This window comes from Thecamonas trahens (assembly GCF_000142905.1).
Source record: "Thecamonas trahens ATCC 50062 unplaced genomic scaffold supercont1.15, whole genome shotgun sequence".
In the NCBI taxonomy this organism is placed as follows: domain Eukaryota; order Apusomonadida; family Apusomonadidae; genus Thecamonas; species Thecamonas trahens.
This window is the reverse complement of record NW_013657665.1, coordinates 24880-41865: the sequence shown is the minus strand read 5'-3', so window position 1 is coordinate 41865 and position 16986 is coordinate 24880. Positions and strand designations below refer to the sequence as shown.

The window sequence follows — 16986 nt, the reverse complement described above, 5'->3', positions numbered from 1 at the left end:
TCCCCGCCCCGCCCGTCCCCAACCTCCCCCCCTCCCCCTCCCCCCTCCTCCCCCCATACATACAACTCGATCAACAGCGAGTACTCACGAAAGTAGCTCGAGTAAGCCTGCATGTCTACGTGTGTCTCTTCGCCCCGTCCACTCTTTCGTGCCGACATGGTTGTCCGAGGCGGGGGCGACGAGTGTGACGAGGTCGCGCCAAATGGCCAAGGGTCAGTCGGGCGGGATGATGATGGGTCGCCGATCAGCTGGATGAAGAGCTCAAGTGGCGAGAACGAGTTGGGAGCTGGCGATTAACAGAGTGGCGGCGGATGTTGAGGTGGGTGGTGATGCGATAGCCGGTCAGGAATGGTGAGCACGTTCGATGCGCCAGTCAGCGAACTCCCTTACAGCATCAGCATCAGCATCTGCATCTGCATCTGCATCAGCATCAGCATCAGCATCAGCATCAGCATCAGCATCAGCATCAGCATCAGCATCAGCATCAGCATCATCTGCATCTGATACGTTTCCTCGCCACACATCGGCAACATCAACATCATTAGAACCAATCGTGTCGGGAGTACACCAGCCTGTGTCATTCACAGCTAAAATGAAGCCGAGCCGAGCCGCGCGAGCCGATCTGTGTTGCGTCGAGTTCCCAACGCCGTGCCGCACTGGCGAGTGACTCGGCCGAGTCGAGCCGCAAGTCACGCGGACGGAAGGCGATGGCGAGACGGAGACAACGACCGAGACGGTGATAGAAATAGCTACTTGACACGCACACTCTTTGTCCACTTTCTAACATGCATGTACTTGTTGTCATGACCATGGCTATGGTCATGGTCTCTCTCATGGCTTGCTGTGCCCATGGACAGTTCCTCGCTGCCATCCCGCATGCCATCTCCTCGCTCCCTCCGACCGTCGACACGCTGAGCATGACACTGCCGAAGCTTGACATCCATGCATCTCTGCCTGGATTTGCACTTGCGTCGTCGTCTTTGTCTTTGTCTGTTGCTGCTGGTACCGGCGGTTCGTTCCTTCCTTCGAACGCCATTATTCTCTCCAACTCGCCCTCGCTCTACCTTGCACCTGAGCCGCGTCGTCTCCTTGTTGTCCTCGAGCAGATGCAGCTGTCTTCTACTGGTGATCATCGCAGCTGGGCCCATCGCGTGCGGAAGGCTGTCGGCGTGAAGGAAATCTACGCTCGGGGGCCGAACGTTGTGTATGACATGCCGGTTGAGGCGTACGAGGACTTTGCCGCCAAGATCGGCGCGGCTGACGTCGACGCGCATCTGCTGCCGATGCCGGCACAGCCGCTGGTGGCGGTCTCGGCCAACGCGACCGCGCGAGTGGCGCGGATTCGCGATACTGTCCGCGCGCTGCAGAACCCCAACCCGATCATTTCTACGCTCGCCGCGCGTGTCTCGCCGACCAACATCAGGTCAACGCTCGAGTACATCACCGGGGTGACGTCGTCGATCACGACACGCAACTCGCTCTCGCTCGGGGCTGAGGAGGCCGCGACCTGGCTGCGGACCCAGCTCGAGACGCTCGGCTACGATGTTGAGGTCCAGCACTTCAAGTCGGGCTACGCGCCCAACGTCATCGGCACCCTGCCTGGGCGGTTCGAGACGACCTCGGTGGTTGTCGGCGCGCACTACGACTCGCGGTCAAAGGATCTTTACTCCAAGACCAACCCGGCCCCGGGTGCCGACGACAACGGGTCTGGCACGGCGTCGATGCTCGAGCTCGCGCGCGTGCTCGCCACCTCGGGCGTCAACTATGACTACACCGTCCGCATTGGCTTCTGGGCCGGCGAGGAGCAAGGTCTGCTCGGCTCCAAGGCGTACGCCAAAAAGTGCCGCGACGCCGACCTCGACATCATTGCGTACATCAACTCGGATATGGTCGCCTATCGGCCGTCAGCCAACGCCGTCCAGCTGGCGCTCATGGAGCGCGACTCGTCGACCCTTCTCAACGACGCGCTCTTTGCCATCATGGAGCTCTACGAGCCGTCGCTCCGCACCTGCTTTTCACCAGCATGCTGCTCAGACCACGCCTCGTTCAACGGACAGGGCTACCTCGCCACTGGCGTGTTTGAGAACTGCGGGCCGATCCTTGACCCCATGTACCACAACCAGGGCGACGTTGTTGACCGTCCCGGCTTTGACATTGACGGCGAGCTCGCTACCGCCTGCCGCGCCATCGTTGCCGCCACGCTCTCATTTGCCGGCATCGACCCCACGCTCTAACCAGCGCTACCCTTCTTGAACTCATGCATCCATTTTCTGAACCACTTCCCATCCATTCCTTCCCATCGTCTGGCGCCCAACACTGGCCGCCGTCTCCAGCCGGCTTCCCCGCCTGTCACCGCCACCCCCACCCCACTCCCACACCCACCCTCCATGTCCACCACCGTCCCCATTGGCACCTTTGGCACACCCAAGTCATCACCACCTCCAAGACCACCAACGCCACCATCCCCGCCGTCGTCTCCTCCACTCATCATGACCAACTCGGCCACGACGGCGACAACGACGGCCGAGACCGTGACCACCATGTCATCGCCTCTCGTCGCATCGGCTCACACACTCCCTCCGCTTGTCTCGATCACCTTTCCGCTCACCTTTCCTGAGAATGATGACAATGGCGAGACTGCCGATCAATTGCTCGTAGAGCGACTGCCGAGTGCCCAGCAAGTTGAGTCTCTGGAACCTGCCGTCATTCATGCACGACTTGGCGCTGATGACTGGGCTGGCGTGCCGCTCATCTCGCTCGCTCCGGCAGACGCCACCTTTGCTGTCTCTGTTCCATCTCGTGTTTTCCGAGCCAGTGAGAATAGTTCTGCCACACGCCCGACCACCCTGGGAAGAGTCGTAGTCAAGTACGCCCGCGCACCGGGCACGATGGCGGACTTCTTCCGCTCGCAGAGCTACGACGACCATCGCCTGGCGGCAGAGGCGAGGTCGAGTCTCCCAGGCCAGGCGTTCAAGCGGTCAGCACCGCTGGGTGCCGGTGAAAAGCGGGCGCGTGGAATTGCGGGCGGAAGTCGCCGGATTGTGGACGACTCGGTGACTTCGGATGAGAGTTGCGGCGGATCCGAGTGCGATGACGAGTACTCGGACGATGGCAGCGGTGCTGGACTGCAGACTGCAGATTGGGCCATGCCGCCGTTCAGCCTTGCGCCAGACACCAGCTGCATCAGCCGCTCTCTCCCGATCTCGCATGCATCCCGCAAGGAGCGTGAGCGTGAGCGCGACGAGCCGGTGCTGTGGACCAAAGTACCGGGATCGGACAGCGGAGGTCGGCCGGCGCGGATGGCTGCAACGAGCAAAGCGACTCGCATGCTTCTCTCCCGGTCACACCACATCAAGATGTCGGCACCACACGTTCCACTTGTCCCGCTCCCGCTGGTTAAGCCCGGCCTGGCCGACGTCACCGCCTTTGTCACCCGCCTCTTTGAAGAGCGGCCGATCTGGTCGCGGACAGCGCTGCAGGGCCGCATCCCCTGCGCCGCTCACTCGGGCCTCTCCAAGTCGCTGTACAACCTGACGTACACTCCGAGCGAGGGTCCGTGGCGCGGCTTTTACATCCTTCTCGACTACGATCCGCGCGCCCACCAGGAGGCGGTGCTGTGGCAGTCGGTCGACGTCCGGCTCCGCAACGTGACCCACCCGGAACGGCTTGTGGTCAACCGCTCGCTCGCGCACTTTAAGGACGGCCGCGACCGGGTCCTTTCCCGGTTCCAGAACACTGGCGAGACAGAGATTGTCCGCGCCGACGTCCATCCCGACGAGTGGAAGGCGCTGCAGCGGTTCCGCGCCGAGGCTGAGCTCCGCGCGCCGCCGCCCTCGCACCAGCCCATGTACCAGCTCGCCGACCTGATGCATCTCGCCGGTGTGGCCGACATCGTCAACCAGGTCACCAGCCGACCGCACTGCGATCTCCACTACAAGACCGGCTGGCTCACCGCTGCCGAGCGCAAAGCCATCCAAGCCATAGCCAAGGAGACGGCGGTTGCGCTCTGCGAGGCCGCCGCCAGCGGCGGCGCAGCCAGCTAGCTCGCTTGACTTCTCCTAGTCATAGCCTGACGACTCCCACGAGGCACCGGCGGCCGAGCCCGACGCGCTCGGTAGCGTGGCGGCGGCGGCGGCGATGGCGTGCGCTACAGCGTCGCGGACCGACTCGGGTTCGGCGCGACCGGCGGCGTCGCCGTCATCCTCGTCGTCCCAGTCCGACGACTCGGTGTTGTTCATCCCCCCGCGGCGAGCCTTGAGCTGATCAGCCAGTAGCGCCTTGCGCATGCTCACCTCTTCGGAGTTGTGTTCAGCGACGGTGAGCGGCGATGCTGCCCGCGACACCGAATCTCCAGTCTTGGCTGTCCGCGGCCGGTCGTTCACCCACTGGAACTCGGCCTTACCATAGGCATCGATGATGGCGGTCAGCTCTTGGAAGAAGGCCTGGATCGTCGGCAGCGGCTTCTGGTCGCCGGCCATGAACTCGAGCACCTCGTCAAACGAAGCCTTGACCTCGTCGAGCGCGCCGTACAAGTCGCTCAGCCGCTCTAGCGCCAGCGAGAGGAACGAGTCCAAAAAGTTGGTGTACGCCTCGTCAGCCGTCACATCGTCGGCCTCGGGATCCGTCAGCGTCTCAAACTCCTTGTAAATGACCTCGGCCTTGTTCGCCAGCTCCACCACGTAGCTCTCGATCTGCGCCACAGAGACACTCGCGGCAGCCTTGACTGCCGACAGCTCCGACGTCGGCCACATCAGCGGCAGCTTCCCGCTACTTGTACTCTCCCCAGCCATCTCAACCTGCTCAGCCTCACCGGCCGTGTCGTCCTCACCGGCCTCGCTCTCGTTGTCCGACAAAGGGAAGTCGTCCTCTACCAGGCCCGACGAGTGCAGCAGCCGCACCGCATAGTCCATGAGGGTAAACTTGGACGAGACGCCCGAGCGAGTGGTCATGATCTTGGCGAGCGAGCTAAACTTAAAGCCCTTGGAGCCGCCACGCGGCGTGCCCTTGTTGCAGTAGTTGCCGACCACCAGGACAGCACCCATGAGCGACCGCAGGCCGCGTGAGGCGAGAACTTGGTCGCACGCCAGCTGGACAGTCGCCAGTGAGTCAGTGATGTCGATGGCGGCCTCGTCAAACTCGTCAATGGCCATATAGTTGCGAATCCGCGACTCGACCATGGGGACTGACATCAGCGCCATGACCGATTGGTCTGCGATGCTCAGCGCACTCGCCTCGCCCTCATACTCAGAGAACAAGGTCCGCTCCAAGTCGGTTGGGAGCATCTTGAGCAGCTCGGCCAGAAACTCGTTTTTCAGCACCGTCGGGTCTGGCGCGAGCAGCAGCTCCCGGATCTGGTCGGGCGTCTTGTTGATCCGCCGCAGCGCAATGTCGATGTTCATCGGCCGCCGGCCCTCTAGCAGCGACACAACCTTGGACGCAGTGCCCGCGGCTTGCACAGGCTTTGCCTTCTTGGCCTCGGTGACTCCAAAGTACTCTTCGACGTCGCTCGCCTCAAGCTCAAACGCGTCCGGCTTAATCTCGTACCACACTGTCCGGCCGACCAGACGAGGCGGAAGTTTCTTCCACTGCACCGCCCGCATTTTCTTCTTCGGCTTGGTACCGCCAGCACCCTTGAGTCCACCGGAACCGGGCATTGGTGGAGGCGGCGGCGGACCACCGGATCCTCCAGGTGGTGGTGGCGGCGGCGGCGGTGGCGGCGGTGGCGGCCCGCCACCTGCACCAGGCATCGGCGGCGGCGGCGGCGGCCCGCCACCTGCACCAGGCATCGGCGGCGGCGGCGGCGGACCACCGCCAGGCCCTCCCGCCATCGGCGGCCCACCCAGACTCCGCGCCCGACGCTCGTCGAGCCGCGCCTTGCGAGCCTCGGCCCGTTCCTTGCGTTCGTTCGCTCGCGCAATGAGCTCCGGGTCGGTGATCTCGACCTCATAGCCAAAGAGCGTGTTAGAAGCCTCCTCTTCGTCGGCTTTGTGGTCGTTGGTGGCCTCCTCAACCGGTGTGACCGGTTGAGGGGCGGGTACTGCTGCCGCCTTGGCAGAGCTGTCGACTGCCAGATCGGCCTTGGCTGTCGGCGGCGGAGCAGCGTTTGGATCGGGTGTGCCACTGGCGCCTCCGTCGGCACCGGCGGAGGGAATGCTCGCGGTGACAAGTTGAGGCGGTCCAGTGCCAGCACCCTCACCGCTGCCACCGCCGCTGCCGCCGCTCGGTTGAGCAGCCATTTCGGCCGCCGCCGCTCGGGTCGCGGCAGGCATCGCCACAGGCGTGCCCATGTACACCGCGGCCGTCGTTCCACCAGCTTCGCGCCATTGCAGGAACTCGACAAATGCCTTGAACTCATCGGCTGGTACCACGTCCTTGATGTGGGTCATGTTGATGTTTGCGGCCTGGACGACAGCCGGCGGCATCGAGCGCGCCCGCGCTGGCGACGAGTCTGAAACCCGCGATGTCGCCCATGGGATCTTCTCGCCATCGGGCGGCTTAGCAATCGCTCTCTGCGGTGTCTCCATTTCCCTGCCTGTCGCAGCGGCAGCAGCTTTGATGGCAGCAGCCGAAAAGGCTGACGCACCCGAGATCGACCTTGATGCAGTCGCCGCACCACTCCTGGACCTCTTCCGGGAAGCCTTGCTCTTCTTCCGCTTGCCCTTGCCACTTCGGCTGGATGACGTTCTTCCATAGATCATAGCCAACAGTTCCGGCCTTCGCTCAGCTCTTGTCGCGCCGAGTCCTTCCTCCAGAATCCTTTGATACTCGTACCGCCTCGTCAACTGTCTGGCCATTTTTCCATTGGCATCATGCTTGCCCACAGACTGCAACCGAGCAGCACGTTGAAGGACGGCAGCTCCCCAACCAGTCGACCTACGAGCGCGAGACGATCGTGGCGCGAGGCTTTGCGAACGCTGACCTGCCGCACTTCCACCATCGCCGCCAGCACCTCCTCCTAGACCTGGCGCCCGAGGACTGGCTGGTCTTGTGTGGAGGCTTGGGTCGCCGTTGACGCCTACCGGCCACCAAAGCAGCTTACTCTCTTCCATGGTAGTCTTTGTGAGGAAGAGACGTGTGGGAGCAAAGTAGTTGTGTGGTGGACAGTGTACGGAACGACGATAGTCATAGTCATTCGTAGTCAAAAGATTTAGTCATTAGTTAGTCAGTCAAACGTCAATGACTAAGATGGTGATCAAGACGGAGACACCCCTCTCACACGCAGCATGCCCCGTTCTTCGGCCTTGTGGCAGCTTGTCACGCACCAGAACAGAGAGGCTCCTTGCTGCAGGCTCTGCGGCAAGCAGATTAGCCTCAACAGTTTCAAGTCGACCTCAAATATCAAAAGCCACTTCCGAAACGCCCACAGCGAGGTGCTGTCGGCGCTGGACGTTGATGTCCCCACGTCCAGCCAGCAGCTGCAGGCGTACTTCCCCTCGGAAGACCGCTTGAAGGCTGCAAAGCCGCGCGTTGCGGAATACGCGCTCAAGAGCGTGCTGTACAAGCACCGCTCGTTTGCGTCGATCGAAGACCCGTACCTCGCCCACATGTTCGCTGTCGCAGTGGGTTTGAGTGCGACGAGCGTGCGCAAGATTCTACCGTGCGAGAAGCACCTGCGTGAGGGTGTACTCGATCGCGTTTTCCTCAAGTACCGCACCAAGATGCAGGAGCACATTGGGGACGGGCCTATCTCCCTCATCGTCGATGAGTGGACGTCGTCTGGGACGCGCCATACCTTTCTCGGTGTGTGTGCCCAGTTCTACAGTTCGGGAGTGCGCATGACAATCCCCATCGGGTTCAAGGCGCTCACCGCCGATCTCATGAACGCTGTTCGCTCAACGTCTGACGACAGCGCCGAGTACGACACCACATATCTCTCCGCCAACGCCGAGAATCTCGCCAAGGTGGTGAAGCTCTGTGTGACAGAGTTCGGGATTGACTGGGTCCAGGTAGTCGCCTTGTCTAGCGACACAACGGCGCTCATGCCCCGGATGACAAAGCGCTTCCTCGAACTCCCGTGGCATCCATGTCTCTCCCACCGCATTCAGCGCATCGTCGGTGACGTGCTCAAGGCGGTACAGGCTGACAGTGAGCTGGATCCTGCCTTGGTGCAAACAGACTTGGTCTCGAGCCGTGACACGGCCGTACTCGAGATGGGCGGGGTAGGCGAGGACACGGACGACGAGGACGTCGAAAACGAGGATGGGTTCTCGGAGGTGGCATCGTTGTCGTCGTCAGAGTGGCCGACGCTGAGTGATACCGTTGCATCCGATGACTTTGCCTCTGCCCCGCTCGTGGGAAGCACTGACGCAATTTCTAAGCTGCGCCGCCTTGTCTCTTTCATCTCTCGCTCGTCCAAGGCCAAGCGCACGATGCGCCACTTCATCAACAAGAAGAACATCGAGGCTACGCACGCATACAAGTCCGCGCTGAACTCATATGAGATGGATGTCCAGCTTGGTCAAGTAACCGTGGATGACAAACCGTCTCCACCCGTCCTGGTAACATACACGTCGTTGCGGCCGGACGTGAGTACTCGCTGGGGCTCGACGGTGACTATGCTGGAACGGGCGTCGAGGATGAAGGATGCCGTGGATTTTGTTTCGACTGAGATCGCGGGTGCCCCGGCTAAGTTGACCGCGAGCGAGTGGGACGAGGTACATGACGCTGTGGAGGTACTCCTCACGATCAACAACTCGTGCGTCATGTCTCAGACGTCCGATATGTCGTCCTCCCTTTCGCTCCTTACGATGGTGGGGATTGTGGACGATCTGGCAGAGCTCAAGATCAACAACGAGGATATCCCTAGGATCCAACAGCTGTGCGACATCGCCACCCAGGCAGTGTACAAACAGGTTGCGTACTTGTACAAAGAGGATGCGTGCCTCTTTGCTCTCCTTATTGACACGACTGTCACCAAGGACGACCTTATGTATGTCCAGGGAGTTGTCGCCGACGCCAACAACTCGCTTGGTGTGCGCCATCTGGCGACCGCTGCTGAGGTCCACCATGACATGTGGCGTCGCTTGGCAGACGTCCTTGAGCCCAAGCTCCTGGACATTCTATCCACGCTCCCGTCGCATACTGCGGCGTCATCGAGCGGAGCGAGCAACACGCTGCCGCAAGAATCGCGGGACCCCACGTACTTTTCCCCGAGTATGTCTGCTGCCGGTGGGCCATCCAAGGTGGTAATGGCTGAGCCGGCTTCATCGCCACAGGCGCGCTCGCGGATGGCCGCGGAGCGCGAGGCGCGCGCTCGTAACATTGCCAAGCGCGAGAAGAACGCGGGGAAGCGCCTGCGCGCGAAGAGCGTTGATGAGGTTCGCGGCTGCAAGGTGCGAAAGATGACGGTGAACGATACGCCTGCGTCTGTGGCTTCGTTCAGCAACTACAAGCTCGTCGAAGTGTTCTGCAAGGTTCTCACGGCTACGTTGTACAACAGTCGGCTAATCTCTACCTCTTCAAGTTTGTCCGTAGGCGACGTGTTGGCTAAGTTTGAGGACGTGTGCGTCGGTCTCGAGTCTCGCAAGAACTGGAACCGCAAGGCTGACGTACGGCGGATCCAGGTGCTGTGTGCGAGGTTCCGCTTGTGGGGCCAGGGGATCCTTCTTCCATCGGCCTCCGCTGCCAGCGTCGAACGGCTCAACTCGGTGGCGACAGACATGATGACGAGGAAGCGGAACCGCCTCTCGGCTCTGCGCGCCGAGAAGATGATGCTCCTGCGTGCATGGATGCTTTTCGACTTTGAGCTGACGAAGAAACTGTAGTGACGATACGCATCAGCTGTTAGTCATTTAGTCAGTCATTAGAATCAGTTAGTTAGTCACAGTAAGCCGTTCCGTTCACTGGTGGTGGACGCGGCCATGACTGAGCTCGGTTGCTCTGCCTTGGCCTGGCCGTTGTCTTGTGGCACGTCATTCGACGCGTGTCGATTGCACAGCGGACGACGGATATTTTCGGCAGCAGAGGCTGGGTTAGGGGAGAGTGGACACGCTCTCGGTTGCCGGCCGAGCGGTCGCTCTGTTGGCTTGATGGCTTGAGAGAATTCCTCGCATTTACTGTGCCCACCATCCTAGCCAGCACATCTTGTCAATTGGCACGGTGATGCGCGCGTGTGCATGAGCCGTTCGATGGTTCGCGTACACACAAAGTCAAAGTAAGGACTGGTCGCCGAGATGGCGCCCGTCGTCGTCGTCGCGCATCGTCATCAGAAAGGGTGGGCGGGTGGGCTCCCGCTCCGTCGGAGCCGACTGTGTCGACACCATCGGAGCTCTTGGCAAAGTAAGATGTTAGCCGCTTCGCTTCGCTGGCATTGGCCGCGAGAGTTAGCGACTGGTGGCAGTCGCGGCAATGTCTTTTATTTGGCGGGGTCTACCGTGACAATGTCCAACTTGTTCCTTTGCCACTTTGTGAAGCAGTGCGGAACTTCCGTTGCAGCCAGACACGGCTCTTCGCACCACTTCCTCCTCCGTGCACGGTGCGTCCTGCCCATCACACAATAGCCATGTTGGAGCCGAGCCGGTTCATCATAATGTACATGTTTGTGGCCTTTGCGCTGGTCTCGGCGTGGGGCTGTTGCGGTGCTAAGCTCAGCCTCCATGCCCTCAACATGGCCGGAGGCATGGGCGGAACGTCGGTCTTTAACGACCCAATGGAGCGGCCGAGTGCGGTGACGTATGTGGATGACGACGGCAGGAGTCGGGTGGCGCTGACTGGATCTTGCTATGGTGGTCATGTATGTGCTGTCTCGTGCTTACTTGGTGGCTCACAAGCCATGTACTGCCCAGCTGTGGTCGATCTCTCGGCTAACCTCCCCGCCCTGGCCAACATCAACATGACTCGGCTGTCTTCTGTCATTGTCATGGACGACCAAGGTGCGCGTAAGCTGGTCATCGCCGGCGAGAAGCATGCGCCTGGACCGCTCATGCGATCGCATGTTGTGGTGGCGAATCTGACGGTCGGAGGTGGGCTCGTCGCCTCGCACGAGTTTCAGGGCTGCGGCTCAGCCTTTTGCGGCCGAGAGGTGCGAGTGGGCACCTCGCACCTTGGTCACATTCTTCTCGTCTCCAACAGCAACAAGCCTCTGCTCCTTGGCTTTACGCTCTCGGGAGTGTCGGTCATTCCAGGCACTGATCTCACGACCGGCGGCGGCCCGCTCAATGCGGTGAGCAACACCGGGATCGAGCCCCGGTTCACGGTCGACGTCGCTACCGGCCGCGGCCTCGCCATCTCGAGCCACAACATTGGTGCAGCAATGCTTCTCTGCTTTTGGCCGTTTACCATTACTGGAGCGACCACGCGAACACTGTATGGTCACAGCTGCACCACCAGCTACACCCCACCAGTGCCTGCCATCACTACTCCTGTGTTCGACGCGGCCGAGGCGACTACTATGGTCGGCTTTAACAATGGGACGGTGGTCTTGTTCCGCCTCAACTGGTCGACCAAGGTCCTCAGCTCGACTGTGATTGCCGGCATGCCGGACTTCTCGGTCCCACCGCCGGGCTTCTCCTCCCCGCCTCCACCTCAAGGCATGCCGCCGATGCTGTTTGGCGATTTCGAGCTCTGGCCGCAGATTGTGGGCGGCGCGCCGTCGATGCTATTCACCGCATCCGCGTACGGACTGACATATGTGGCGCAGCTTGACGACGCGGCCAGCTCTGTCATCGAGTCCACCAACTCGTCGCACATTATTGGGCTGACGCCGCCGTCGTTCCCCACCATGATCAGTGCCCAGGGTGCCGTAGGGTGGAATGGTGGCCTGTTCCTAGGGTGGGACACGGGAGCCAACGAGTTTTTGCCTGTGGCGCTTGTCACCCCGCCGGCGAACGCGCTGTCGTTGTCGCCGGCTACAGTGGTGCCGCTTGCGTTTGCGGCTCAACCGCCGCCGTTTGGACCAGTGGACGTGCTTGATCCGACACGGATTGGCGGCATGTTCAACGTGTCAGGCGCTGCTGACGACGACCTTGCATGGCTCGGCCTACTCGGTGCCTCTCTCAGCTGGTCGATCACCAATGGCTACCAAAGCTGCGACGTGTTCGAGTCGCGGACAACGGGAACATTTGCGTTTGACCCGCCATGGATCTCGGGCTACGGCCTGACCAACAGTGTTGTGCTCAAACACGAGGCGGGTGCCAACGAATGGGCACTGAGCGTGTCAGACGCAGGCGTGACGGGCGCCATGCTTGGCGAGATTGCGCGGACGGCGCTGTCGATGCACTGCCAGGACGGCGATGTGCGACTGCCTCCGACGACCGCGAAAAACATCACATTTGTCGTCCGTGACATGTTCGGGACGCTTGCGCCGCCGTTGAGCGTGTACATGCCTGAGCCACAAGCAGACGCGATCTTTGCGCCCAAGTTTGTGTCGAGCGCCGGCGAGTGGATGACGGCCGGGCGGAGTGTGACGGTCCGGTCGGCGATCATGGCGGCCGAGGTGAGCACGACAGATGCGACGCGAAGCTCTGGCCTCTTTGACACCTCGCTGACGATGCAGCCCATCGCCGATCCGCGACTCTTTGCTAATGTCACGTTTACCGCTGGCAAGACAGCCGGCTTTGCTGCGTCAGACATTGTGATGGTGGAGACCGGCTCGATTGAGGTTCTCGTTGCTGGGGTTGGTGTCTACTATGAAGTGGAAGCCAATCCAAGCGAAGCCGGCACGTTCTTTATCTTTCCCAGTGGGAGCGCACGACCAGCAGAGCCGCAGCTGTGGGCTGCGCCGTCGCCGCCCCCGGCCAACGGCCTCGACTTTGGGTTTACCGCCACCAACGTCTCGGCTGAAGTTGTGATCGCCGGACTCCGGTCGCTGGCGGTGTACATTGGCGGGAGTCCGGTTGTGAGCGGCATGCGGACGGTTGAGCTCAAATACTCGTACGTGTACAAGCCGCCAGCGCTAGTGCGGCAAGTCTCGATGGGCTCTGTGATGATCGACGTGGCGTTCTCGGGCGTGGGGCCGCCACCTGTTTTCAACATGACGGCGTGCGGAGATGGAGTGGTGAACGGTGACGTGGAGGCGTGCGACGACGGCAACACCGTCAACGGCGACGGATGCAGCGATGGATGCGTGGTGGAGCCCGGCTATGAGTGTTTCATTCCGCCGATCGGATCCGCGCCACCGACGCCGCCTGCGCCGCCCTCGCCGCCGATGCCACCGTCTGTACCGCCATCGCCACCTGCGCCGCCGATGCCGGTCTTCCGTCCATCGGTGTGTGCGACTGTGGCGACGAACCCGGGCCGTGAGCAGCGGTCTGACTTGTTTGAGATCAACACCGATCCGGCTACGTCCACGGTGGCGTGGACGGCGTACTTTCTGGCGGCGGTGGCGATTGCGGTGGCGGCGATGACAGTGTACAAGCGGACGATGAACTCGACAGAAATGCCTGACAACCACGTCAAGGCCTCGCTGTTCACCAAGCTTGTGCGGGAACACTCTGTGCTTGGCATCATCTTTGTCCACCGGAGCGACCCGTTCGCTGCGGGCCCACGAGTTGTAGCGCTTGTGCTCCAGCTCAACATCACGTATGCGACGTCTGTGGCGATTCTCATCATGTTCAAGGATGAGGAAGGCTCGATCACCGGGTACGCGCTCTCTGCGATTGTTTCGTCGCTGCTTTCGGTGCTGATGGGACTTGCGCTGTTCAAAGCGCTGGTGCGGTCACCAAGGCGCGCGTGGCGGCGCTGGCGAAGGCCGGCGGAGTGGTCTCTGCACTCTCGTTCTCTGCGCTCAACGCGTTTCTCATTCTCGGCAACGAGCTGTTCCTGCCCAAGACCCTTGTCGACTACCACCAGTCTGTCCTCATTGCGTTTGCGGCAGGGCTCTTTACTGACTTTACAGTTGTTGAGCCAGTGACGATTCTCATCAAGCGGTTCCTCTGGCTGGAGAGCTCTGTGTTCCAGCTCGACGAGAGCCCCGCGGCTTCGCCATACAAGTCTGCGGTGGCGCCGATGGAGACGTACACCGAACCAGGTGATGCAGCTGCCGGCCTGCCGTCGTCTGCGACTGCGCGGGCGCAGTTTTCTGCGGCTAACGCGCGGCCGCAGGCGCCATCACAAGGCCGGCCAATCCGGTCGCGCAAACAGTCGCCCTCTGCGCCATTTGCACACAATGCGACTGCGGGCTCGAGCCCGCTGCGGCGGGTGTCTGCATCGCACGCTGCAACGCAGCCTGTGGTGCTTGCGGCGCCGGGCCCGAGGCCGGGCTCTGTCACAGCCGACACGTTTGTATTCCAGCCGCACGCTTAGCAGTGTCAGTTCCGAGGCTTGGGTTTCTTGGCCTTGGGGCGGACGCCAAATGCGGGTGGTCTGTAGAATCGAGCGTCCTCGATGGAAGGGTCGTCGCGCAAAGTGTAGGTGGCGTTGGATGGGGTACCATCCTCGTGAAATAGTTCGTTGAAAGGGAAGCGGCGGGCGTTGAGGCGGTCTGTGTCGTGCCAGCCAAAGTCGTAGTCGAGGAGGTCGTAGAGCTGCTCTGAGTACGGGGCATAGAACTCGTCGAGGAGGCCGCGAAGCTTAGGATCCATGATGTGGTGCGCCTTTTGTGGGTCGGCGTTGATTGGCCGGAAGGAGCCATTGGGAAAGTCGAACGGCGGGAGACCAAGGTGAGCGAATACCTTGCGCATTGTTTGCTCCTCGTCGGCGTAGAACTCGGCCGAGTCGATGATGATCCACTGCGGCGAGAGCGGAAAGTCGCGGATCCAGCGGCGAAAGTGGAGAACGTACATCGACTCGTAGATAAAGTCGCGGGTGCCCTCGTGGTCCGAGGTACACATGACGTTGCCATGCGAGCCGCGCTGGCAGCGGACAAAGTCCTCAAACTTCTCGCGGCCAGTAAAGCCGTCGTCGGTGTAGCGGACCCGCATGTTGAACATCGAGTAGAGGCGGTCGATAGGGTTCCGCAGCATGACGATGAGCCGGAGCCGCGGAAAGATTTCCTTGACAAGCTCGGAGACGCCGTAATCTGCGAGGTAGAACGGACAGCCGAGGCCGGTGATGCCATGCTCATTGGCGCGCGGGATGAGCGGGAGGCGACGGCGGAGCATGTCCGGGTCGGCGACGTCCGAGCCGGGAATGCGAACAAAGCGGAACCAGCAGAGCTCCTTCTTGAACGGCGAGTAGACAGCCGGATGATTTTGCATGTAGGTGTACATCGACGAAGTGCCGCCCTTGAGAGTGCCGATGATGTTGAACGAGGGCATACACACGTGCTGGTCGCGGTAGGCGAGGACGTCCGGGTAGTCAAACTCGGGGCTGTAACAGAACGGCAGCTCCGCGCCATTCCACGTCAGTGTATCATTGGGCTTCTGGCCGATCCATGTCGCTGCCGTCGGCAGCGGGTCTTGATGAAGTAGTACGTACTTGCGTCCTACAGATTGTGGCCTGGGAGGCGGGTCTCTCCGCGGTGATGGGGTCTTCGGCCGATCGACGGTGACCTCGGCTGTACGAGGAAGGGGGAGAGTGAGTGAGGGGGGGGGGGGGGGGGGATATAGATGAGTGTGGCTGATCTGGAGGATGTGCATCAGATCGGCGGTGTCGGGTCTAGACCGAGCATCGTGGCGCTGTGTTTTGCTGGTTGCGTGCGAGGACGCTGGCGATGCGCCGGTTACGTGCCAGATTACTGGCGATACGCCGGGCGCGTGCGACGTTACTTGTGCTACGCCAGTCGCGTGCGAGGACACTGGCGATGCGTTGGTTACGTGCCAGATCACTGGCGATACGCCGGGCGCGTGCAAGACTACCCTCTGCTACGCCGACCGTGTTGCAACTATAAACTCGCAAACCGGGCCACTTGCAACGTTGCAGGACATGGATGAACACGTCAAAGGGACGACATGGAGGAGGGAGACGGGGAAGGGGAAGGGGGGGGGGGGGGGGGGAGGGATTGAGATGAGAGGGACATGCGCGGGGAGTGCACATACACTGATGACGATTGAGTGTTGGTGGTGTCGTGAGCTTGGACGAGGGGAGGAGGGAGAGGAGACAGCCAAGAGCCACCATGGCTACTACCATAAGTACAACCTTTTGCATGGCTGAGCAAGGTAAGGAGGGGAGCTAGCTGTCTGGCTGGCTGGATGGTCAGCAACTGGCGGAGTAGGCTCTTTGGCTGGCTATCGGCGGAGCTGTCTGACGAGTTGAGTGCAGGTGCGCTGTCCGCTCGCCCCTGGCTCGGGCGGGAGTTGGGCTGCTCATGCCGCCACATGGCTAGTCGTGCCGGACCACTCGCTGATGCCAGCCATGATCATCGATTGCGATGGTTGTAGTAGGTTGTGCTAAGCTCGATGGCCTCCCCATTGGCAAAGCTTGCGGATGTGGTCGGGTTCTAGATGAGGCTGCGTGGGAGTTGGCGTGGTGATGGCTGGCGTGGTGGTCCGTGGTGCGCATGGACGGGGGTGCTCTTGCTCTTGTGGCATTGCTTGCGATGATTCGACGGCGGTGCGTGGTGGCGGTGCGGTGGAGAAGGAGGAGGAAGGCATTTGGCTTTACTGCGGCTACTAGGCCTCGGTCATGGCCGCGGGCGCGCCGTCGTCAACAGGAACGGGCGCCGGCTGAATGAGAGCGATGTTGTTGCCCTTGAGCAGAATGCGGCCAATGTCGACCGGCTCGCCGATCCGCTTGCCCTTCTGCAAAGTGATCTCTGCCGCGTCAGTGAGCGTCAGGTTCATAAACTCGTCGTACCCGATGATGACGCCCTCAATCTGCAGCTTAGTGTTGTCCCGCAGCCAGACCAGCACCCGCATCTTCTGGACCAGAAACCGGAAGATCAGGTTCTACACCCTCGTTGTCCAGCCCCAATTCACCACCATGCCCAGGTGTCCATCACCACGCCCAGTTGTCCATCGTTCCACCAACCGCAGCAGCAGCCATCGCCCGCAGCCACAGCCCGCCACCGCCCGCCACCCACGCCCACACATACGCACAGCATAGTCACCCCCCCCGTACCCCCCCTCCATCCACAACCACCCACCCACATACACACACACACACACACAC

At 61.4% G+C, this 16986-nt stretch overlaps 7 protein-coding genes across 7 annotated transcripts in view; 4 read left to right on the top strand and 3 right to left on the bottom strand.

Annotated features, from left to right (window-relative positions):
- Nucleotides 1-757: 757 nt before the first annotated feature.
- Nucleotides 758-2234, top strand: AMSG_02467 (peptidase M28; the record flags this gene model as incomplete). Its single annotated transcript, XM_013903932.1, has 1 exon — nt 758-2234. The coding sequence occupies exon 1, from the start codon at nt 786-788 to the stop codon at nt 2232-2234; it is 1449 nt and encodes a 482-aa protein (XP_013759386.1). The 5' UTR covers nt 758-785.
- A 654-nt stretch (nt 2235-2888) lies between these two features.
- On the top strand, nt 2889-4043 carry AMSG_02466 (uncharacterized protein; the record flags this gene model as incomplete). Its single annotated transcript, XM_013903931.1, has 1 exon — nt 2889-4043. One exon carries the CDS (start codon nt 2889-2891, stop codon nt 4041-4043), a length of 1155 nt encoding a protein of 384 aa, XP_013759385.1.
- A 15-nt stretch (nt 4044-4058) lies between these two features.
- On the bottom strand, nt 4059-5716 carry AMSG_02465 (uncharacterized protein; the record flags this gene model as incomplete). The annotated part of the gene is made up of 1 exon (XM_013903930.1): nt 4059-5716. Exon 1 carries the CDS (start codon nt 5652-5654, stop codon nt 4059-4061), a length of 1596 nt encoding a protein of 531 aa, XP_013759384.1. The 5' UTR covers nt 5655-5716.
- Nucleotides 5717-7544: 1828 nt separating this feature from the next.
- On the top strand, nt 7545-9764 carry AMSG_11712 (uncharacterized protein; the record flags this gene model as incomplete). The annotated part of the gene is made up of 1 exon (XM_013904102.1): nt 7545-9764. One exon carries the CDS (start codon nt 7545-7547, stop codon nt 9762-9764), a length of 2220 nt encoding a protein of 739 aa, XP_013759556.1.
- A 737-nt stretch (nt 9765-10501) lies between these two features.
- Nucleotides 10502-14027, top strand: AMSG_02464 (uncharacterized protein; the record flags this gene model as incomplete). Its single annotated transcript, XM_013903929.1, has 3 exons — nt 10502-13648; nt 13687-13966; nt 14014-14027. The coding sequence occupies 3 exons, from the start codon at nt 10502-10504 to the stop codon at nt 14025-14027; spliced, it is 3441 nt and encodes a 1146-aa protein (XP_013759383.1).
- Nucleotides 14028-14246: 219 nt separating this feature from the next.
- On the bottom strand, nt 14247-16118 carry AMSG_02463 (sulfotransferase; the record flags this gene model as incomplete). The annotated part of the gene is made up of 2 exons (XM_013903928.1): nt 15915-16118; nt 14247-15433 (listed from the first exon to the last, which is right to left on the bottom strand). The coding sequence occupies exons 1-2, from the start codon at nt 16021-16023 to the stop codon at nt 14247-14249; spliced, it is 1296 nt and encodes a 431-aa protein (XP_013759382.1). The 5' UTR covers nt 16024-16118.
- Nucleotides 16119-16458: 340 nt separating this feature from the next.
- Nucleotides 16459-16986, bottom strand: part of AMSG_02462 (small nuclear ribonucleoprotein E) — a 917-nt gene continuing 389 nt past the window's right edge. Inside the window, exon 2 of the mRNA XM_013903927.1 lies at nt 16459-16763. Coding sequence (XP_013759381.1) covers nt 16488-16763 — 276 coding nt within the window. The 3' untranslated portion in view covers nt 16459-16487. The remainder of the gene's footprint in view (nt 16764-16986) is intronic.